Consider the following 24,072-nt stretch of genomic DNA (forward strand, 5'->3'; position numbering starts at 1 on the left):
ACAAAATGGGTTGAGGGAGTGGGTGTCAAGGATGAGATTGCATTATATCAGTTCTAAACGTCACTTCAGAACTTTATTTGAAAATTTTGGCAAGGCCAACAGTGCAAAGATTAATATCATCTACGAGAGGTGACAAGTTCTATGTAACAAGCACTGTTTACGTGACATCACTTTGCATTGCTGAGAGCTGAAGATTTGAAGAGTTCTGTTTAATGCAAAATGCATTTTTTTTTCAGTGTTTTTGTTTGCAACACTTCTCAAAGTGCTTTTTTTTGATTACGGTATAACTCAGGCTACAAGCACTGTGAAATCACTGCCTGTTCGCCAATTCAATCATCCTCCAACATGAATCATGTTTCTGTAGATATTACTCATTTCAAATCATTTCTTCATTCCAACTAAAGAGACTGTTTGAAATTAAAAACCCACTTGGAATTTCTTCCCTCATATATAATTTTCTTTATTCTTTCACAGGATGTGGGCACCATTGCAAAGGCCAGCATTTGTTGCACATTGAGAACTGTTCTTTAAGAGTGGGTTTGCTTGGTGATGGTAATTAAACATCAACAATGCTGCTTTGCCTGGAGTCACATGTAGGCCAAACCGAATACAGATGGCAGATTTTCTTCCCAAAGTTAGCATCAGTGGTTGACACTGTTGCCTCATGATGTCAGGTTCACAGATTCAATTCCATCCTCAGATAACCGTCTGTGCAGAGATTGCACATTCGGGGTTTCCTCTGGGTGCTCCGGTTTCCTCCCACAGTCCAAAGATGTGCAGTTTAGGTGGATTGGCCAGGCTAAAGTGTCCATAGTGTCTAGGGTGGGTCAACTCCTGGAAATGTGGGATTACAGGGTTGGGTGGTGGTGGTGGGTGGGGTGGGGGGTGATGGGGGAGGGGGTCTGATCTTCAGAGGGTCAGTACAGACTTGATGGGCCAAATGACCACTTCCTGCACCCTAGGGATTCAATGATTCCAAGGACATTCGTGAACCAGCTGGGTTTTCACAACCACTGATGCTAACTTTGCTTTAGGGGCATGGTTTCAAATCTGACCACAGCAGCTGGAAGTATTTGAATCCATAAACTTGGTTGGAATGCTCTGCCAGTAGCAGTGGTGGACTCTCCCTCTTTATGGTCATTCAAGCGGGTATTAGATAAGCATATGGAGGTTATTGGGCTAGTGTAGGTTAGGTAGGCTTCGGTCGGCACAACATCGAGGGCCGAAGGGCCTGTACTGAGCTGTATTTTTCTATGTTCTAATTGATGGTAGCTTTGTGGCACCATTAAAGGAGACAAGCTTTATACTCCAAGTTTATGGATTCAAATACTTCCAGCTACTGTGGTCAGATTTGAAACCATGCCCCTAAAGCATTAGTTTGGCCCTCTGGGTTACTAGCTGAAAATGTGTTGCTGGTTAAAGCACAGCAGGTTAGGCAGCATCCAAGGAACAGGAAATTCGATGTTTCGGGCCAGAGCCCTTCATCAGGAATGGGGAAGAGAGCTTCTTCAAGGAAGGCATCCTTGCAAGAGGATTCGCAGTAGGTTAAAATCTTCGAGTAAAAAGTGAGGTCTGCAGATGCTGGAGATCACAGCTGAAAGTGTGTTGCTGGTTAAAGCACAGCAGGTCAGGCAGCATCCAAGGAACAGGAAATTCGACGTTTCGGGCCAGAGCCTGATGAAGGGCTCTGGCCCGAAACGTCGAATTTCCTCTGGGTTACTAGTCTAGTGGGATTACCGGTGTTTCTCTAAAGTGATTGCTTTTTGTGGACAAGCCTCACCCGCACAGGGATGGGGCACTATTCGATGCACCATAAGATGCTTTGTAGAATGACCACTCATCACCCAAATAGGCCCATCCACACCTGCCTTCTGACATTACTCAGATAAGCTATTCTTTTCTGGAAATATAAACTGGGAAGTTGGAAGTTTGGACTGTCACATTGCAGAGGAGAACGTTTGTTTTTAAAAAAACTCACTCAAAGATAAAAGGGAAACTATTGGTGTTCAGTCATTGGTTACTTTCGGGCACACAAGTTTGAGACTCACTGGCTTCAGGTGACTTTGGATTGAGAAAGTAAGTTCCCTGCATAAAACATTTTAGTTGATTTTAAGTTTCAGTTTGCAACAGAACTGAGAGGCAATTGTGCGGAGATCTACAAAGGCCCTCAAGAGAGGCAGATCTCTGAGTGTAAATGAAACAGCACGAAGAGATTCGGGAAAAGAATTCAGAACTCAATATTTTTGGAGGTACTGAGTTAATGTGTCAAAGGGCCTATTCTGTACCAACTTGGTATGATTATGCACTTTTACTATTATTCTATGATTTAAGTAAAACCCCCAGGCCAAAAATACTGCCTACTGAACTGAGGATTGCTGCAATCACCAATAATTTAAATCTCAGCATCAAAACTCTAAAGGGCTGATGGAAAGTCATCTCATTCTGTATTTGTGATTTGAACCTTGATCCGCAGAATCTGTTCCATTTTGCTGAGATATTTCAGCAAATGTCTGTCCTGTCCATTTTATCTGTGAGTGTATGTATGTCTTTGGATTTAATGGCGTATGCTTTTAAAGTTTGCATGTATGTCATTGACAGTCCATTTTACCACTCGTTAAAGGAAAATGCTGTGATGTGTTTTCCTCATTCACTCCTGAGATGTGAGCATCGTTCGCTGGTCCAGCTTTTATTGCCAATCCCTAGTTGCCCCTTGAGAAGGTGGTGTCGAGCTGCCTTCTTGAACCGCTGCAGCCAGTGTGCTGTAGGTAAATCCACAGTGGCATTAGGGAGGGAATTCCAAGATTTTGATCCAGGGACAAAGAAGAAAGAGTGATATATTTTCAACTCAGAATTGCGTGTCGTGCATCGTTCAGGTGGTGCTGTATTTGTCCTCCTTGTTGGTCATGGGTTTGGAAGATGCTGTGGAAGAAATATGGACTTCCATGGATTCCAGTTTTGCTAGGGCTCCTGGATGTCACACTCCATCAAATGCAGCCTTGATGTCAAGGGCTGTCACTCTCATCTCCCCTTTGGAAATCAGCTCTTTTATCGATGTTTGAACCAAGGCCGTAATCAGGTCAGGAGCTAAGTGGCCCTGGCAGAAGCCAAACTGGGTGTCACTGAGCAGGTACTACTTGACAGCACTTTTGATGGCACTTTCCGTCAAGTGTGGACTGACTGGCGATAATTGGCTGGACTGGATTTGTCCTGCTTTTTGAGTACAGGACATACCTGGCCATGTTTCCACTTTGTCAGGTAGATTCCAGTGCTGTAACTGTACTGGGACAGCTTGGCTAGGGGAGCAGCAAATTCTGGAGCACAAGTCTTCAGGGCCAGTAGCCTTCACAGTATTCAGTGTCTCCAATTGTTTTTTGATATCATGTGGACCGAGTCAAATTGGCTGAAGACTGGTCTCTGTGATGCTGAGGATCACTGGAGGAGTTGAAAAATGTGGTGCTGGAAAAACACAGCAGGCCAGGCAGCATCCGAGGAGCAGGAGAATCGACGTTTCAGGCATAAGCCCTTCTTCAGGAATCGGGCTTATGCCCGAAACGTCGATTCTCCTGCTCCTCGGATGCTGCCTGGTCTGCTGTGTTTATCCAGCAACACATATTTCAACTCTGGTACTCCAGCATCTGCAGTCCTCACTTTCTCCTTCACTGGAGGAGGCTGAGATGGATCGTCCACTCAGTGCTTCTGCCTAAAGATTGCTATGAAAGCTTCAGCCTTATCATTTACACTGATGTGCTGGGCTCTTCCATCATTGAGGATGGGGATGTTTGTGCAGCCTCTTGCTCCAGTGAGTTGTTTAATTGTCCACCACCGTTCACCACTGGATGGGACAGGACTGCAGAGCTTAGATCTGATCCATTGGTTGTGGATTCATTTATCTCTATCACTGGCTGCTGATGCTATCTGGCATGCAAGTAGTCCTGTTTGGTAGCTTCACCAGTTTGGCACCTCATCTTCAGGTAAGCCTGGTGTTGCTCTTGGCATACCTTCCTGCACTCTCCACTGAGCAAGGGTTGATCCCTTAGCTTGATGGTAATGGTTGAGTGGGGGATATGCAGGGCCATGAGGTTACGGATTGTGCTGAAGTACAATTCTTATGCTGTTGATGGCCCACAGCACCTCATGGATGCCCAGTCTTGAGTTGGTAGATCTATTCACAGTTTGTCCAATTTAGCATGGCGATAGTGCCACATGATGGAGATTATTTTCAATGTAAAGACGAGACTTTATCTCCACAAAGACTGCATGGTGGTCACTCTTACCAATACTGTCATGGACAGATGGATCTGCAGCTGGAACATTGTAAGGATGAAGTCAAATATATTTTTCCCCCGTTGCTTCCCTCACCATCTGTCACAGACCCAGTCTAGCAACTATGTTCTTTCAGACCCAACCAACATGTCCTATTAGTGCTACTACCAAGGCACTCTTAGGGTATGGGTTTTCAATGTCCACCACCAAGTACATTATGCCCTTTTGCCACCCTCAGTGCTTCCTCTAAGTGTTGCTCAACATGGAAGAGTACAGATGCGTCAGCCAAGGGAGGATCATATGTGGTAATCAGCATGGGGTTTCCTCGCTTGTGTTTAACCTGAAGCCACAGGACTTCATGAAGTCTGGAATCAATGTTGAGGGCCCCCAAGGCAAATCTGCTGACTGTATACCTCTGTGCCATCACCTCTGCTGGATCTGTCCAGCCCGTGGGACAGAACACATCCAGAGATGGTGATAGAGTTGTCTGGGACGTTATCTCGAAGTTATTACTCTAAAGTATGACGGTGTCAGGCTGTTGTGTGAGTAATCCGAGATAGATTTCCTAATTTTGGCTCTCGCCCCCAGATGTTAGTAAGGTATAATTTTGCAAGGTTTTTTCTGGTGCTTTATATGATGTAACAACCGCCCCGTGGCCCAACACTTCAACTCCCCCTCCCACTCTGCCGAGGACATGGAGGTCCTGGGCCTCCTTCACCGCCGCTCCCTCACCACCAGAAGCCTGGAGGAAGAACGCCTCATCTTCCGCCTGGGAACACTTCAACCCCAGGGCATCAATGTGGACTTCAACAGTTTCCTCATTTCCCCTTCCCCAACCTCACCCTAGTTTCAAACGTCCAGCACAGCACTGTCCCCATAACTTGTCCGGACTTGTACAACCTGCCTAGCTCCTTTTCCACCTATCCACTCCACCCTTTCCTCCCTGACCTATCACCTTCATCTCCTCCCCCACTCATCCATTGTACTCTATGCTACTCTCTCCCCACCCTCAACCTCCTTTAGCTTATCTCTCCACGCTTCAGTCTCTCTGCCTTTATTCCTGATGAAGGGCTTTTGCCCGAAACGTTGATTTCGCTGCTCGTTGGATGCTGCCTGAACTGCTGTGCTCTTCCAGCACCACTAATCCAGAATGATACAGACAGTTACAGTTGTGGAGGTTGGTACAACTAAGAGGCATGCTTGGCCAATTCACTTGCCCTTTACTCCTCCCTAGAACATCTTAACACCAAGAACAGCTACACAAGAATACTACTCATGACTGCAGTTCAGCCTTCAACACTATTATCCCCGAGAGACTGATTACTAAACTTAGTGATCTCGGACTAAGCCCCATTCTCTGTAACTGGATCCTCAAGTTTCCTGACCCACAGGCCACAATCAGTGAAGATTGGGGACAATATTTCATCCTCACTAACACTCAACACTGGAGCCCCCCCAGGGATGCATATTCAGCCCCCTATTGTACTCACTCTATACTCATGACTGCATCGCCAAATACCAGACCAATGCCATTTACAAGTTCACTGATGATACCACCATAGTTGGTCCAATCTCAAATGGTGACGAAACAGGCTACAAATGGGAGGTGGAAGACCTGGACAAATGGTGCACTGTGAACAACCTCGCTCTCAAATGCTGGCAATACCAAAGAACTTATTATTGACTTTCGGTGGGATGTTACTCATGCCCTCCTACACATTAACAGCACAGAGGTGGAACAAGTGGAGAGTGTCAAGCTCCTGGGAGTGGTTATCCACAACAAGCTTTTCTGGACACTTCATGTGGATGCACCAGTTACAAAGGCCCAACAACATTCCTTCCTCAGGCAACTGAGCAAATTTGGCATGACGATGAATATATTTGCCAACCTTTATAGGTGCGCCATCAAGAGCACTCTGTCTGGATGTATGATTACCTGGTATGCCCAAGTGTATGATTCAAGATTGGAGACGGTTGCAGAGAGCGGTGAACTCAGTCCAGACAATCACAAAGGCAACCTCGCATCTACAGAATCCATCTACCAGACCCGCTGTCAAGGAAAGGACGCCAGCATTCTCAAAGATCCATCCCACCCTGGCAATGTTTTCCTACAACCTCTACCAACGGGGAGGAGGTACAGAAGCCTGAACACATGCACCAGCCGGTTTCAAAACAGTTTCTATCCTACTGTTGTTAGATACTGAATGGATACTCAAACTCTTAACATGCGCCTGTACCTGTGTTTTTGTTTTTGCTGCTGTTTACCTATTATTTAGGTATCTATGCTACTTAACTCTGTGGTCTGCCTGCATTGCTCACAAGACAAAGCTTTTCCTCGGTGACACGTGACAATAAATTCAATTCAATTCAGGGAGCAGTTAAGAGTCAATCACATTGCTGTAGGTCCAGAGTCAGATGTAGATCAGACCAGGTAAGGACAGCAATTCAACAAATAAGCTTTTGTTTTCTTGTTTAATGATGGAACCCACTGAGAGTTAATTTTATCTTAGGTACGTGTTCCAGTCAGACATTAACCAGTCTTGTGATTCATTTGGTCATTTCTGCATTTGTGATAATTTGTGGAAACTGATTCCTGGTACATTCTACTCATCAGGGTCATGACACTGATCAAAGGTACAGATCACATGGAGTCTCTCAGGACCCAGTGACTTCAAAAAGCCCCTTAAACCCACAGCTTCCAATGGCCATATTTTCACAGGGGTGCATCTGTCAATTTGTCCATCTTTATTTTACTGGGAGAACTATTGAGACCAAAGGAGCAAAACTTTACACTTTTCCCTCCCGCTCCATCTTAGCTAGTGGAGCTTGTACGAGACAGGGTGGAGAATTTAATAAAAACAGAGATAAAAATAACTAATCATCATTATTGCAAACCGTCTCAAATTTAGAGTTGAAAGGGAACAACCTGTGATAATTAAATGTGCAAATTAAATATGGACAAATGAATGTGAAGTATGGAATCTACCTAGTAGTTTGATGTTGCAGAATTTTGACATTCCTGTTCAGTGAAAGCAATCATCTAGAGAAACAGCTTCCATTAATATGGTGGTATTCACAGCATTAGTTCACTTTGCAGCCAATTTCTCTTTTTGCATCAAAAAAAGTGGCAATCATCCTGCACACTGTAAGCTCTCCCAAACAGCAATGGCAGATAATTCATTTCGTACAGGTCATTCAAATTAGACGTCCACCACACACAGAAATGTTTGTTGAGGGATGAATATGTCAGCCAATGGAATATGGGCAGAAAGGACCATTCAGCCCCTTCATGCCAACCAATAAGATCATAGCAGATCTGTCTGTGTTTCGAATTCCATATTCCCCTCTACTCTGCCAATCACCATCTTTTCCCCTGATTAATAAGATGCTGTCCAGCACTGCCTTAAAAATATTCAGTTCAGCGATGGTGTTTCCTCCCACTATCAACAACCTGGGGGCTTACCATTACCAGAAACTCCACTGGACTCACCACAAACACAATGGCTAAAAGAACAGTTTGGAGGCTAGGAACACTGCAGCCAGTAACTAACTTCCTGATTCCCAAAGGCTGCCCACCATCTACAAAGTCCAAGTCAGAAGTGTGAGGGAATTATTGCCTGAATGGGTGCAGCTCCAACAACACTTGAGAAGCTTGATACCATCCAGGGCAAAGCAGCCCGCTTGATCGAAGCCACTCCACAAACATCCAATCCCTCTACCACCAACACTTAGTACGCACAACTGCTGCTATCTACAAAATGCAGCGCAGAAATTCACCAAAGATCCTCAGACAGCACCTTCCAAACCCACAACCCCTTCCATCTAGATGGACAAGGGCAGCAGATACATGGGAACACCAGCCCCTGCAAATTCCCCTCCAAGCCACTTACCATCCTGACTTGGATAAATATATCACCATTTTTTCCCCACTGTCGCTGGATCAACATCCTGAAACTGCCTCTCAAAGAGCAGTGAGTGTCTACCTGGAAGATGGATTGCAGCAATTCAAGAAGGCAGCTCACCACCACCTTCTCAAGGGGCACCGAAGGGCAGGCAATACATTCTTAACCAGCCAGCAACACCCATGTCCCACAAGTGAATGAAAAAAATGACTGTGCCTCCATCACCTTCTGAGACAGAGGGTTCCAAAGTCACACAACACTCAGAAAACATTCTCCTCCTCGCTATTCCTAAAGGGCAGCCACTAACTTTGAATGAAAACGTTCTTGATTCACCCACAAGAGGAAATATCTTTTCCCCATCTACCTGGTCAAGACCACTCAGGATCTTATACATTTCAATCAAATCGCCCCTCAATCTTCTAGAAATAAGCTCAGTTTATCTGACTGCTCCTCAGAAGACAATCCATTCATTCCAGGTATCACTCCAGTAAACCCCCTCAGAACCGCCTCCAAAGCAGCTACTTCCTTCCTTAATTAAGGAGACCAAAACTGTACACAGTACTCGATATGGAGTCTCACCAGTGCCCTGGAGCATAAAATTAGGAATGTTGTGTTCAGTTCCTCTCATAAAGGATAGCATCCAACTACCCTTCTTGATTACATGCTGTACCTGTAAACTAACCTTTTTTTTTGAGTTGTTGGCCAGAACACCCAGATCCCTGTGTTTCTCAAAATCCTGCAATAGATATTGTCTGCAACACCAGGGAAAGCTCCCTTGCCCTTTTTTCAATGGGATCATTCCCACTTATGAGAGAGCTTAGATGGGGCAGACTTACTGTGAGAGCTAAGATGAGAGAACAGGGAGGGTGTAAATTTCCGCTCCGTTTATTTGCATGACACTTCTGGCAAAACAATAATGGACACACTGACAAACACGCTGTGAAAATACAGCCTTGGAAAGCTTTAGTGTTTAAGGGGTTTTCTTGCAAGTCAGTGGGTCCCAAAATGGCCCCACACAATTTGTCCCCCTGTTCAGTGTGATGATCATCATGGGTAGAGTGTCCCGGAAATCAGGTCCCCAGTTTTCACGGATTGTCATAAGTGCAAAAATGACCATTTTAATCTCTAGGATAGTTAATATCTGACCGTGACCACTATCTAAGACAAAATAAGTTTGCAGCAGCTTTCATCAGTAAACCAGGGGACAAAAAGCATATTTCTCAAGGTCCCATCTGGTCTATAGGTGACTCCACAACAAATTGGTTGACTCTTAGCTACTATCCTTTAAAATGGCCAAGGAAGCTTATCATCTTCTACAAAGAAGAAAGGAATGACACAGTTTGGATCATATGGCATCAAAAGAGCAAACTTTGCAGTTTTTGGGAACTATCCATGACTTTGTGCAGGACTCTCCATACTGGGGCTTAAATCCTCCCCGAACTTCGGTTTCTCCCTGAGCCACAGTTGATGAGTTTCATGCAACTACAGACCCTGTCACTTGCCTCTGGACTGCAATAGTGAAGCGCCTCAGGTTACTGCACATTTGTGGTCGATAATAACTAAGGCATGATGTCAAACCAGATCTAAAAAGCAGTAATAGTGGATGAAACACTCTGAAATCTTCCCAATCCTCTTTTCAGATGCAGCACCACCAGATAAATAAACACATTTCTTTAAATTCTTTGAATTTTAAAAATTTGATAACAAAACCAAATTGTTCCTCAGGCACTCCAGAATTTCTCTCTGTTTCATAGAGGTATCAAAGAGGGGAGGTCTTTCAGCCAAGCATGACTTTGCTGGCTTTTCCAATTGATCTTCTCTAATTGCCTTTCAAATATTTTATCCAACTTCCCTTTTGAAAGTTATTCTTGAAACTGCTTCCACCGACAATGTATTCCAGAATAACACAAATCATTGTGTGAAAAGTATTCACCTCATTTCCCTGTACAAAATATCTTAAAGCTGTATCTTTAATTACTGATCCTCCTGTCTCTGGAAATGCAATTTCTCCATCTTTGCCTGGTGAGAACCCCATTGAGAGGTTAGGAAGCTCCAACAAATCTCTTTGTAATCTCCTCTGCTCCTAGGAGAGCCTTATTTGAGATGCTTTTGTCAAGGTCAGAACATTTTAAATGATTCAGTGCCTTCAGTAGAACTATTCTTCCAAAAATTTTAATTCTGAACAAGCAGAATTGGACATCGGAACTAGGCAGTACAGAAATACCATACAATTTACCCTCAAGCATCAGAATGATGCCTTAAACGATTCCAAATGGATTTTTTTATTAATATAATCAAACCATTTCACTTGTTTGTAACACTTGGACTTATATAAATGATTTGGATGTGAACATAGGAGGTATATTTGTAAGTTTGCAGATAACACCAAAATTGGAGGTGTAGTGGACAGCAAAGGAGGTACTTATAGATCAGTGGGCCTTACTTCTGTTGTAGGAAAGATTTTGGAAAGGATTATAAGATTTATCATCTAGCAAACTACAATTTGATTTCAGATGGTTAACATGGTTTTGTCAAGGGCAGGTCATGTCTCACAAACCTCTGAGTTTTTTGAGAAGGTGACCAAGCATGTAGATGAGGGTAGGGCAGTTGACGTGGTGTACATGGACTTCAGTAAAGCCTTTGGTAAGGTTCCACATGGCAGGCTGATGGAGAAAATGCAGAGGCATGGAATTGAAGGTGACTTAGCAGTTTGGATTAGAAACTGGCCTTTCTGAAAAAAGGCAGCGAGTGGTGGTTGATGGAAAATATTCAGTCTGGAGTCCAGTTACTAGTGGTGTGCCACAAGGATCTGTTTTGGGGCTACTGCTGTTTGTCATTGTTATAAATGACAAAGACACAGGCATAGGTGGATGGATTAGTAAATTTGCAGACGACACTAAAGTCGGTGGAGTAGTGGACAGTTTGGACGAATGTTCCAGGTTGCAGGGGAACTTGGATAAACTGCAGAATTGGGCTGAGAGGTGGCAAATGGAGTTCAATGCAGCTCAATGTGAGGTGATGCACTTTGGGAAGAATAACAGGAAGGCAGAGTACTGGGTCAATGGAAACATTCTTGGTAGTGTGGATGCGCAGAGGGATCTTGGAGTCCATGTACATAGATCCCTGAAAGTTGCCACCCAGGTGGATAGTGCTGTTAAGAAGGTATATGGCACGTTAGGTTTCATTTGTAGAGGGATTGAGTTCTGGAGCCGCAATATCATGCTGCAACTGTACAAAACGCTGGTGAGGCCACACTTGGAATATTGTGTACAGTTCCGGTCGCCCCATTACAGTAGGATGTGGAAGCATTGGAAAAGGTGCAGAGGAGATTTACCAGGATGTTGCCTGGTCTGGAGGGAAGGTCTTAAGAGGAAAAGCTGAGGAACTTGCGTCTATTCTCATCGGAAAGGCAGTGGCTAAGGTGGGGATTTGATAGAGACATACAAGATGATCAGAGGATTAGATAGGGTAGACAGAGAAAGACTTTTTCCTAGGATAATGACGTCAGCTTGTACGAGGGGCATAACTACAAATTGAGGGGTGATAGATTTAAGGCAGATGTCAGAGGCAGTTTCTTTACTCAGAGAGTGGTAAGGGTGTGGAATGCCCCACCTGCTAATGTAGTTAACTCAATCACATTAGGGAGATTTAAAACAATCCTTAGATAAGCACATGGATGATGATGGGATAGTGTAGGGGGACGAGCTGAGAATAGTTCACAGGTCGGCGCAGCATCAAGGGCCATAAGGCCTGTTCTGCGCTGTATTGTTGTGTTACCTCAGATTACAACAGGAACTTGATCAGATGAGCCAATGGACTGAGGAGGTGCAGATTGAGTTTAATTTAGATAAATGCTCGGTGCTGCATTTTGGGAAAGCATATCTTAGCAGGACGTACTTAACAGCAAGGTCCTGAGGAGTGCTGCTGAACAGAGAGACCTCCGAATGCAGATTCATAGCTCCTTGAAAGTGGAGTCGCAGGTAGTTAGGATAGTGAAGGCAGCGTTTGGTATGCTTTCCTTTATTGGTCAAGGAATTGAGTATTGGAGTTGGGAGGTCATTTGCAGCTGATTTTGGTTAGGCCACTTTTGGAATATTGCATGCAATTCTGGTCTCCTTACTAACAGAAGAATGTTGTGAAACTTGAAAGGGTTCAGAAAAGATTTACAAGGATGTTGCCAGGGTTGGAGGATCTGAGCTACAGGGAGAGGCTGAACAGGCTGGGGCTGTTTTCCCTGGAGCGTCGGAGGCTGAGAGGGGACCTTACAGAGGTTTATAAAATTATGAGGGGCATGGATAGGATAAATAGACAAAGTATTTTCCCTGGGGTGGGGGAGTCCAGAACTAAAGGGCATGGGTTTAGGGTGAGATGGGAAAGATATAAAAGAGACCTAAGGGGCAACTTTTTCACACAGAGGGTGGTACGTGTATGGAAAGAGCTGCCAGAGGATGTGATGGAGGCTGGTACAATTGCAACATTTAAAAGGCATCTGTTCGGCTACATGAATAGGAAGGGTTTGGAGGGATATGGGCCGGGTGCTGGCAGGTGGGAGATTAGGTTGGGATATCTGGTCGGCATGGACAAGTTGGACCGAAGGGTCTGTTTCCATGCTGTACACCTCTGACTGTGAGGTGCAATTCCACCAAAGTTGCATGTAGTTTCAATAAGGTCTCTTTGTCTTTATAAACCACTATCACATTGTGATAAAGATTTGAATGTTATTTTTCTTAATTACTCACTGTACCTGCACTTGCTGTGGTTTATGTACTGAATGTTGCTGAATATCAGCAATTCCGAGTCAGCATGTACAAGTATGCTCTTCCCCTTTTAACTTCCTTACCCAGTTGGATAACGTCACACTCCCCATGTTATATTCCATTTAACAGAGAGTCTTACAGCATGCAAACAGACCCTTCAATCCATGCTGAACACATTTCCCAAACTAAACTAGTCCCACTTGCCTGCATTTGGCCTGTATCCCTCTAAATCCCTCTTATTCGTGTTCCTGTCCAAATGTCTTTTAAGTATTATAACTATACCTGCATCTACCACTTCCTCTGGCAAATCATTCCATGTGTGAGCCATGCTGTTTGTGGAAGTAGTTGCCCTCAGGCCCTTTTAAAATCTTTCTCCTGTCATTTTAAAAACTTGCTTTCTAGTTTTGAACTCCCCTACCCTGGGGAAAGGACCTTTGCTATTCATCGCATCGATGCCCCTCATGATTTTTTAAACCTCTATGAAGTCACCCTTCAACCTCCTATGCTCCAGTGAAAAGGAATCCCAGCTTATCCAGCCTCTCATTTGCCCAGTCACTCCACGTGTCTTGTTTGGTGTTCTCTTCATGTGGGCCCCACAAGCTTGGCCAACATTTGCTGCCCCCAATTGCCCCCGAGGAGGGGGTAGTGAGCTACCTTCTTAAAACACTGCAATCCACAAGCTATAGGCAAACCCACAATTTTGACAGGATTTTGGTGGGGGGGGGGAAATGAGTTCCAGGATTTTGACGCATCTGCTGCCCTAGCCCTTCCTTCCAGATGGTCGGGACTGTTTACTCCTTTGTAACCTCTTTGATTCAGTTTACTTCTCCACTGATTTATCTGCATTTATCTAAATTAAACTTCATCTGCCCCTCCTCAGCCCACTGACCCATCTGGTCCAGATCCTGTTGTAATCTGAGGTAACCCTCTACGCTGTCTACTACACCTCCAATTTTGGTGTCCATCTGCAGTTGCTGGAAAAGCTCAGCAGGTCAGGCAACATCTGTGGGGAGAAAGCAGGTTACAGGTTTCTGGTCCAATGAAGAAGGTTGAGCTTTCCCAACTATTTCTAACTTTGTTGTTAACCCAGAGAGCTCTGGTAATGTCCTGGGTTCATATCCTGCTATGGCAGGTGGTGGAATTTGAATTCAATTTTTAAAATAAAAAATTGGGATTAAACATTTAATAATGACCGTGAAACCATGTAATTGCTGGGGGAAAAACCCCATCTGGTTCGCTAAATCTGCCGCTCTTAACTGATTTGTCCTACATGTGACTCCAGACCCAAAGCAATGTGGTTGACGCTGAATTATCCTCTGTGCAATTAGGAATGGGTAATAATACTGGCCTGGACATAATGTCCACATCCATAAATTAATGAATAATTGGGTTTTGAGGGATATGAGCCAAATGAGACCCAGATTAATTTAGGGTATCTGGTTGATTAGAATAGATTCCCTACAGTGTGGAAACAAGCCCTCCTGCCCAACACGTCTATACTAACCCTCGGAAGAGTAACCCACCCAGACCCATTCCCCCTGACTAATGCACCTAGCACTATGGGCAATTTAGCATAGCCAATCCACCTAACGTGCACATCTTTGGAGTGTGGGAGGAAACCCATGTGGGCACAGGTAGAATGTGCAAATTCCACACACCATTGCCCAAGGCTGGAATTGAACCTGGGTCCCTGGCTCTGTGAGACAGCAGTGCTAACCACTGAGCCACTGTCCGTTATTGGAATACTGCATGCAATTCTGGTCTCCTTCCTATCGGAAAGATGTTGTGAAACTTGAAAGGGTTCAGAAAAGATTTACAAGGATGTTGCCAGGGTTGGTGGATCTGAACTACAGGGAGAGGCTGAAAATGCTGGGGCTGTTTTCCCTGGAACACTGGAGGCTGAGGGGTGACCTTATAGAAGTTTATTAGACTATGAGGGGCATGTATAGGATAAATGGACAAAATCTTTTCCCTGGGATCGGGGAGTCCAGAACTAGAGGGCATAGATTTAGGGTGAGAGGGGAAAGATATAAAAGAGACCTAAGGGGCAACTTTTTCACGCAGAGGGTGCTACGTGTATGGAATCAGCTGCCAGAGGATGTAGTGGAGGCTGGTACAATTACAACATTTAAGAGGCATTTGGATGGGTATACGAACAGGAAGAGTTTGGAGGGATATGGGCCGGGTGCTGGGAGGTGGGACTAGATTGTGTTGGGATATCTGGTCGGCATGGACGGGTTGGACCAAAGGGTCTGTTTCCATGCTGTACATCTCTATGACTGAAGAAGGTTCCTGCCTGAAATGCTGATTCTCTTGCTCCTCGGATGCTGTGGGATCTGCTGTGCCTATTGTATCATAAGGACCTATGGTCATACTTATAGTGGGAATTATCTGTGTACAGGGGGTGCCTGATTTATGAGTGTCTGACTTTGAATGCTTTTTTTTAGTGAATGCATTCCCATACAGAGTGGAATTTTAAAGATCCAACATACGACCATTTCCTGTATTTATGAACAGCTGCTTTACATTGTGTTCCAATCTGTTTACAAATCAACTCCTGAACGGACTCACGCATAGAACCCACTTGCAACCTGGGGACTGCCCACACCAGTCACATTGTAGTTGCCATTTTCTGCTACTGGTGGTATTGCAGTGTCTCCAGTGGAGGAAAGATGCAATTACAATGTGGCAGGTTTACATTGTAAAAGTGAATTGTGGAACTTATGAATGGAAAAGATGGGAGATAGCCAGACAAAATTAATTCACATACATCTCTCAATTGACCTACAACATTGCGGTGTTCATTGGGAATAACTGAACAGTTTGCACAAGTCAGCACTATTTGCTTATTTTCATATAGATTTCTACTACAAATGCCTGCATCCATGTTTATAATGAACTGGTCAGACTGTAAGTTTTTTTCACTGTCTGCACAACTACACCTTGAGAAGTTCCATACTAGATCTTGCCAGAGTACCATATATACTCCAGTAAAAGTTGACCCCCCCTACTTTTGGTCAAAAAAATCCGGAATTTTCCATATATCCAGTGTAAAAGTCAACCCTAGTTCTTCTCAGAAATGTTGATCTGTTATCTGCGTCGAGATATTATCCTGTACATAAATGTTTCGGTGAGGAAATGAATTTGTGCTATTATGTGATTTGATGTACAATTCACACCAATTCAGTGTGAAAGAGTCAGGTGACAACCATCCTCATGGAATTCAGTTGAGGTTTTGAAATTTCTTCGTTTTGTGTAAAAATGCTCTCCAGAAAAAGAAATACACAGCAGCATTAAAACTGAAAGTTACTGAAGTTGCAGAGGAGACATAACTGTGTAGCAGTAAGAGAATTTTGGGCTTCAGAGAAACTGGAGAAAGATGTTGAATGAAGGTCAGACAATGTGCCAAGAGAGATAAACCCAACATATGGCCACAATCAGAAGAAAAGGCTGCTGAGTGGGTACTTGAAAATTGTCAAAATGGAAAATGTATTAGTCATGAAGCCACCCGAATCCACGCACCAAACAAATCAAAGGAGGGTGGAATTTCGGATTTTAAGGCAAATACTGGACGGTGCACAGGTTTCATGAGAAGGCATGACTTAGCATTTTGGCAAAGGAGCAGGGCTGCACAAACACTGCCTGCTGAACGTGAAGATAAATTTTTACAAATTCACCAGTTTGTAATCAGAAATCAGCAGAAGGAAGGCTACAAGTTATCATGCATTGGAAACATGGACGAAATGTCTATTACTCTTGACACGTCGAGAGTCGGACTGTGAACTAAAGAGGAGAAAAGAAAACAGTATTGGTGAGGAGAACCATTGGTCATGAGAAAAGTAGCTTTAATTTAGTTCTCTCTTGTGTGGCTGAAAGCACGAAGTTTAAACTTTGCCAAAGGAGAAATTTCAAAAAGAAAGTGTCATCCATAAGGCTAGATGGATGAAGGTAGATGTAGAAAATGGATAAACAAAGCTTGGAATTTACAATGTGGTGGAATATGCAAGAAAAATGAGTTTGCTCATCTGTGATCAGTTTAGATCGCATCTGGTGAAGAATGTTATTGCTAACATTCGACCACATAACACCAATATAGCTGTAATTCAGAGCAGATTTACCAATTGATGCTGGTATCAAGGCAGCGTTTAAGGACATGATGAGAATGAAGTGGAATAACTAGAGGTGGGATTTTTTTTCCCTCCATACAAGAAAGGGCTCCATCACTGCCACTGACCTGCAAATAGATCCTTGATTCACAGAAGGGAGATAAAAGCTGACACCATTTCAAAATCATTCAAGAAATGTGGAATTTCAAATAGATTGAATGATACAAAGGACAATTATTGTTGGGATAACATAGAAGTTTAAAAAAAATCACAATACCAGGTTATAATTCAACAACTACCTGTTGAAGGAGCAGCGCTCCAAAAGCTTGTACTTCCAAATAAAGCTGTTAGACCCTAACCTGCTGGTGTGTGATTTTTAAACCTTGCCCACCCCAGTCCAACACCAGCTCCTCCACATCATGGAAGAATAAGAAGTGGATGATATGTTACCATAACTACAGACAGCAAAGATGAGCCACAAGATGATATAATTCATCCTGATAATTATGAAGCTTTATTCAGTGCTGAAGATGTTGAATGGTGTGATTTTGCAAGATTTTAATGAAGTTTCCTATTTAACATGTTTAATTTAAGTTGTCCTGTGTAATTATGATTTAAAGCTATATTACATTTCTACTTCACTTTTTGTATGTATAAACAAAAGCTTACTAATTCATTTTTGTTTCTATTGTCTTTATCCAGTAATTACCATAATTTATTGTATTTTTTCTTTATTTGTTTAGAGATCAATCAGGCTTCTGCTAAAAGTGCAGTATTTTGGACTGGAGCATGAATTTCAGCCCCTCAAACGTAAGATCTATTTAATAGTCAACCCCAAACATTTAACCTTAAAAAAGGTAGTCTAAAAAATTCACTTATAGGAATATACTGTATGATATTTATAGGAATTTATAGTGAGAAACATTGGCAAGTAACAGATTAAATTTAGCAACATTTATACAATGTACAAAATATTTTTAAATGGAATAAAAATATTTTCCCTTTTTAACTGCTTTATCCTTGGCTTTCTGATGAGCACATTGAGTATTGAGTCTCAGACCAGAGATTTAAGCAGAAAATCCAGCTTGTTGCTCCCAGAGCAGTGCTGCATTACCAGAGGTGCTACAATGAGGTATTACTCCATCTACTTTCCAGGGTAGATGGAAGAGATCCAAAAATCTACTAATTTAAAGATCATGGGCAGAGCAATGATGAGGAGTGCACTTCCCCACCCCAGCATCTTGGGACACCCTTTATCTTTCCAAATTATCACAATCACTAATAAAGCAGATTACATGATTGCAGAATCAGTGATTTATAGAGTATTCACAGCACAGAAAGAGACCATTCAGGCTATCACACATGCTGACTCTCTGCCAGCAGGAGTGATTCAGTGAGTCCCACCTTCTTCCTGTAGCCCTATAAAAGTTTTGTTCCCTCACTTTCACAATTCCATTACAAAAGCCTTTCAGGAAGTGCCTGTCTTAATTCCATATCATGCATCATGAAACAAATTGTTTCTTCATTTCATCTTTGACTCTTTCGCCAAACATGTTAAATGAATGTCCTCTCCTTCTCAATGATTCTGTCAACAATAACAGTTTTTCCCCTACATTGTCTGGACCTTTCAGGAGTTTGAACAGCTCTATCAAATCTCACCAGAAATAGCAGCTGGAGCAGACCATTGAGTCAGTTTCAAAGTCAGGCTGAATCCTGGGCTCTCCCTTAGTTCTCTCAGAGCAAAGAAAGATCGATCGATCAATTAATCACCTAAAGCATTTAACTCATCTCACCTAGGCACAGAGAGGCTGCCTAACTTGACTGAGTATTCCCTGTTTTTTTTAATTGATCTGGTCAATAGTCCAGTTGCTGACTGTGGGATCTTGCGGTGTCAAAATTGGCCGAGTTTCCTACACAGGAGCACTGTCTACACTCCTGAAGCTCAGGTGTAATGTACCAAATGCACTCTGAGCAGTGAGTGGTTAGGATCAGGAATATGTTGCCTGGGAATGCAGTGGGAGTGGATTTGCAAAAGGCAATCAGTCCATTTTCTGTTCCAGAAGGAAAGTGGCCATTTGCTCCATCATGCCCACATTGGTTCTATTCCCCAGAATCAGAGAATCCCTACAGAGAGGGAAGAGGCCATTCAGCCCACTGCATCTGCTCCAACCCTCCAAAGGCCATCCTACCCAGACTTGCACTATCCCTTGTAATCCTGTATTTCCCACACCCAGGAGAAAGTGAGGACTGCAGATGCTGGAGATCAGAGCTGAAAATATGTTGCTGGAAAAGCGCAGCAGGTCAGGCAGCATCCAAGGAGCAGACGAATCGACGTTTCGGGCATGAGCCCTTCTTCAGGCTCCTCTGCAAATCCTGTTACAAGGATGCCTTTCTTGTAGACGTTCTCTTCCTCCCTCTACAAGATTCCTGAAGAAGGGCTCATGCCTGAAACGTCAATTTTCCTGCTCCTTGGATGCTGCCTGACCTGCTGCGCTTTTCCAGCACCACATTTCCCACACCCATTCCACTTAACCTGCAGGTCTTTGGAGTGTGGGAGGAAACCCAGACAGACAGAGGGAGAATGTGCAAATTCCACACAGAGACAGTCGCCTGATGCTGGAATTGAACCCAGTGGTGAGAGACTGCAGCTCTAACCACGGAGCCACCATGCAACCCAAAAGGTAATACAGGTTACGGTGGATTGGCTATGCTAACTTGCCCCCATTGCACCCTCGGGATGTGCGGGCTATGGGTTAGCCTTGGGAATGCTCTTCGGAGAGTCGGTGCAGACTCGATAGGCCGAATGGCCTCCTTTTGCGCTGTAGGGACGTTACAGTTTGTATGATGAGTGCCTGTCTCACAGCCTTTTCTGTACACCACTATGTGCCCGGACAGAGGGGAGTAGCGGTGCCCTGCCCTTGCAGGGGGCTAGCACAGACACGCCTGGCCGAACGGCCGCTGTTTGGGGGTGGGGGGGGGGGGGGAAGGAGGGGTTCAGTCTCACAAATCTTTAAAAAATCTCGCTAGCGCGGAGTAGGGGAGGGATCAGGGGAACGCGGTGAACTCACCTCCCAGTGATGAGCTGACTCCTGGACGGGGTACAGATGGGTTGGATGTAGTAGTTCTCTAGTCTCACCCCCTCGGCCGCCAGCCTGTCCAGGGTCGGAGTGTGGATGTCTGAGTTGTGGTACCCGATATCATGGAAACCCTGGTCATCCGCCAGGATGAAGACGATGTGAGGTTTCGCCCTGTCACTGCCCTTCTCCACAGGGAGCCCTTTCCTCCCGGTTAAACCCGGCTTCATCCAATCCCAGGACAAATAACCGAAAGACAATAAACTAACCAGGGAGAAGCCGGTCAGAGTGTATACAGCCATAGCTTCCCACACCCCACCTCTCTCCCTCCCTTCCTCCACTCACAATCCAAACATCACAGCTAGGGCAAACTTTCAACACAACAGAGAGAAAAAAGTTTTTACAAACTTTTCCGACTTCCCTAAACCAAAGTTTTTTTTAAAAAAAAGGGAACTGGTTTGCTTCAAACTCTCTCGGTAGCAAAGAGGCTGGAGCTAGCTCAGCTATTAGAGCCCAGTGTTAAATTGCACAGCAGACTGCTTACCCGCTACTTCTGCATCCCGCCTTATTCCCCTGGTCCCTGCCCTCTCCTCTCTCGTTGGCTCAGGGGCATGGGCGGGCACTGGCTATTTCCTTTCGGATTGAGCAGTTGAGCTGTCAGTCAGTGTCGGCCATTCATTCATTCATTCTCCTCCCAGGGCAGCACTCCTCACGTTCAGCTGTGTCAACACTGTGGGTGATGAATGCATGTCCTGGAGGAGCCCGCGTTGGACTGGGGTGGACAAAGTTAAAAATCACACAACACCAGGTTGTAGTCCAACAGGTTTACTGTATTTGGAAGAATAAGTTTCCAGAGCGCTGCTCCTTCATCAGGTGGTTGTGATGCAGGGTCATAAGACACAGAATTTATGGCAAAAAATCAACTGATAGGATTTATTGAACAAACCTAGATCCCAAAAGGCTTACGACCAGCAACTGAGGTTTGTTCAATCTATCCAATCAGTTGCATGATACTGTGATCTTTTGTTATAAATTCTCTGTCTTATGATCCTGCTCCACAGTTACCTGATAAGATTAGATTCCTCTTCAGCCCAACACCGACCCTCCAAGGAGTAACCCACCCAGACCCATTTCCCTCTGAACACTACGGGCAATTTAGCATGGCCAATTCACCTGGCCTGCAGGAGGAAACCCACACAGACACGGGGAGAATGTGCAAACTCCACACAGACATTTGCCCGAGGCTGGAATCAAACCTGGGTCCCTGGTGCTGTGAGGCAACAGTGTTAACCATTGAGCCACCGTGCCACCCCAAAGGAGTAATGCTTCCAAGTAAACTTGTTGGACTATAACCTGATGTTTGGACTATAACCTGGTGTTGTGTGATTTTTAACAGTGATAAATTCATCTAACCAACCAGCCCATTAGAAACGGAAGCAAGCAACTCTTCCCCTCGATCCTGCTCTGCCATTCCACATCAATCATGGCCATGGAGACAGTAAGGAATGCAGATGCTGGAAGTTGGAGTTAATCGGTGTAAGGCTGGAAAAGTACAGCAGGTCAGACAGCATCCGATAATTAAAACCGAAACACCCAGAAAGGAGCACCTCATCTCACAGTCTGTTAAAAGCAGTGTGACAAGTGATATAACCTACCTCTCACCTCCAATCTATTATAAAGGAGACATTAAATGAAAGGAATCCCTGATACTCACTTTATAAGTACCAATTTGTTTGTTTTTTAAACTCTAACAGTAAACAAATTAACAGAATTACTAACGCCCCTAACAATTCCTACATATGCCCTCATACTGCTGCACCAAACCTCTCAATTCAGTTCTCCGATCCTGAGTCAGGTAGCTTACTATCCTATTCTATCCTATTCTCTGGGTGTTTCAGTTTTAATTATCATAGGGGTGTCAATCTCCACTTCGTAACAGATTGGGGCTTCATCTGGGATTTGAACCTGGGACCTGTCCCAAGGATTTCATCCCAAAACGATGACTTTCCTGCTCCTTGGATGCTGTGCTTTTCCAGCTTCACATCTATTGACGTAGATCATGTCCAAACTAATTCCTTATCTTTGTAGAGAGAGAAAAACAGAGATAACATTTACACTTCAAGTATGACTGTTCAGTTGGCTGGATGGCTGGTTTACAGAGTAGTGTGATGCCAACAGTGTGTGTTCAATTCCCATCACCGGTTTGAGGTTACCATGGAAGACTCTACTTCTCAACCTCTTCCCTCCCTGAATCTGGTGGCCCTCGGGTCAAATCCCCGCCAGTCACTTCTCTATAATGAGAGAGCAGCCCTAATGGTCTGGTAAGGCTATGGCAATACAACAACACTTCTTCAGAACTGTTCCTCCAGCGTACTCTCTGTGTTGGTTTTAGATTTTTCAGTATCTGCAGTGTTTCCAAATTTTTTATTTTGTGGTCATTTGTCCAATTGCTAATTGGCATCATAGAACATAGAAAAATACAGCGCAGTACAGGCCCTTCGGCCCTCGATGTTGCGCCGACTGAAGCCTACCTAACCTACACTAGCCCAATAACCTCCATATGCTTATCCAATGCCCGCTTGAATGACCGTAAAGAAGGAGAGTCCACCACTGCTACTGGCAGGGCATTCCATGAACTCACAACCCGCTGAGTAAAGAATCTACCCCTAACATCTGTCCTATACCAACCCCCCCCTTAATTTAAAGCTGTGTCCCCTAGTAACAGCTGACTCCATTAGCGGAAAAAGATTCTCACTGTCAACCCTATCTAAACCCCTAATCATCTTGTACACCTCTATCAAATCTCCCCAAACCTTCTTTTCTCCAATGAGAACAGCCCCAATTGCCTCAGCCTTTCCTCATACGATCTTCCTACCATGCCAGGCAACATCCTGGTAAACCTCCTCTGCACCCGTTCCAGTGCCTCCACATCCTTCCTATAGTATAGCGACCAAAACTGCACACAATACTCCAGATGAGGCCGCACCAGAGTCTTATACAACTGCAACATGACCTCAGGACTCTGGAACTCAATTCCTCTACCAATAAAGCCCAGTACACCATATGCCTTCTTCACAGCACTATTTACCTGGGTGGCAACTTTCAGAGATCTGTGTACATGGACACCAAGATCCCTCTGCTCGTCCACACTACCAAGTAGCCTACCATTAGCCTAGTAATCCATCTTCTTGTTACTCCTACCAAAGTGAATCACTTCACATTTAGCTACATTGAACTCCATTTGCCACCTTTCTGCCCAGCTCTGCAGCTTATCTATATCCCGCTGTAACCTGCCACATCCTTCTTCGCTGTCCACAACTCCACCGACTTTCGTATCATCCGCAAACTTGCTCACCCAGCCTTCAAGCCCCTCCTCCAGGTCATTTATAAAAATGACAAACAGCAATGGTCCCAAAACAGATCCTTGTGGAACACTGCTAGTAACTGCACTCCAAGATGAACCTTTACCATCAACTACTGCCCTCTGTCTCCTTCCAGCCAGCCAATTCCTAATCCAAACCTCTAATGCACCCTCAATGATATACCTCCATAATTTTTGCAGTAGCCTACCATGGGGTACCTTATCGAACGCCTTGCTAAAATCCATATACATCCATCTACTGCTTTACCCTCGTCCACTTCCTTGGTCCCCTTCTCAAAGAACTCAATAAGGTTTGTGAGGCACGACCTGCCCTTCACAAAACCATGCTGACTATCCTTGATCACATTATTCCTATCCAGATGTTCATAAATCCTATCCCTGCTGAGGAAGACTCACTTGACCCGAAACTTTAACTCAGATTTCTCTCCAGAGAGGCTGCCAGACCTGCTGGGCTCTTCCAGCAATTTCTGTTTTTGTTTCTGACTTATGGCAGCCACAGTTTCCTTGACTTTTGCTAGTTGTGGGAGCTTCCTGTGCAGAAATCAACTACTGAGTTTCCCCTGTGGGACCATTGTCTGCAGTTGTGGC

The 24,072-nt window shown here is 44.3% G+C and overlaps 1 protein-coding gene across 1 annotated transcript in view; it reads right to left on the minus strand.

The window, feature by feature from the left end:
• LOC132823491 (arylsulfatase I-like) overlaps nt 1–20,635 on the minus strand; it is a 44,808-nt gene extending 24,173 nt beyond the window's left edge. The window contains exon 1 of the mRNA XM_060837411.1: nt 20,097–20,635. Coding sequence (XP_060693394.1) covers nt 20,097–20,404 — 308 coding nt within the window. The 5' untranslated portion in view covers nt 20,405–20,635. The remainder of the gene's footprint in view (nt 1–20,096) is intronic.
• Between the last annotated feature and the right edge of the window lie 3,437 nt (nt 20,636–24,072).

This window comes from Hemiscyllium ocellatum, chromosome 16 (genome assembly GCF_020745735.1).
Source record: "Hemiscyllium ocellatum isolate sHemOce1 chromosome 16, sHemOce1.pat.X.cur, whole genome shotgun sequence".
In the NCBI taxonomy this organism is placed as follows: Eukaryota; Metazoa; Chordata; class Chondrichthyes; order Orectolobiformes; family Hemiscylliidae; genus Hemiscyllium; species Hemiscyllium ocellatum.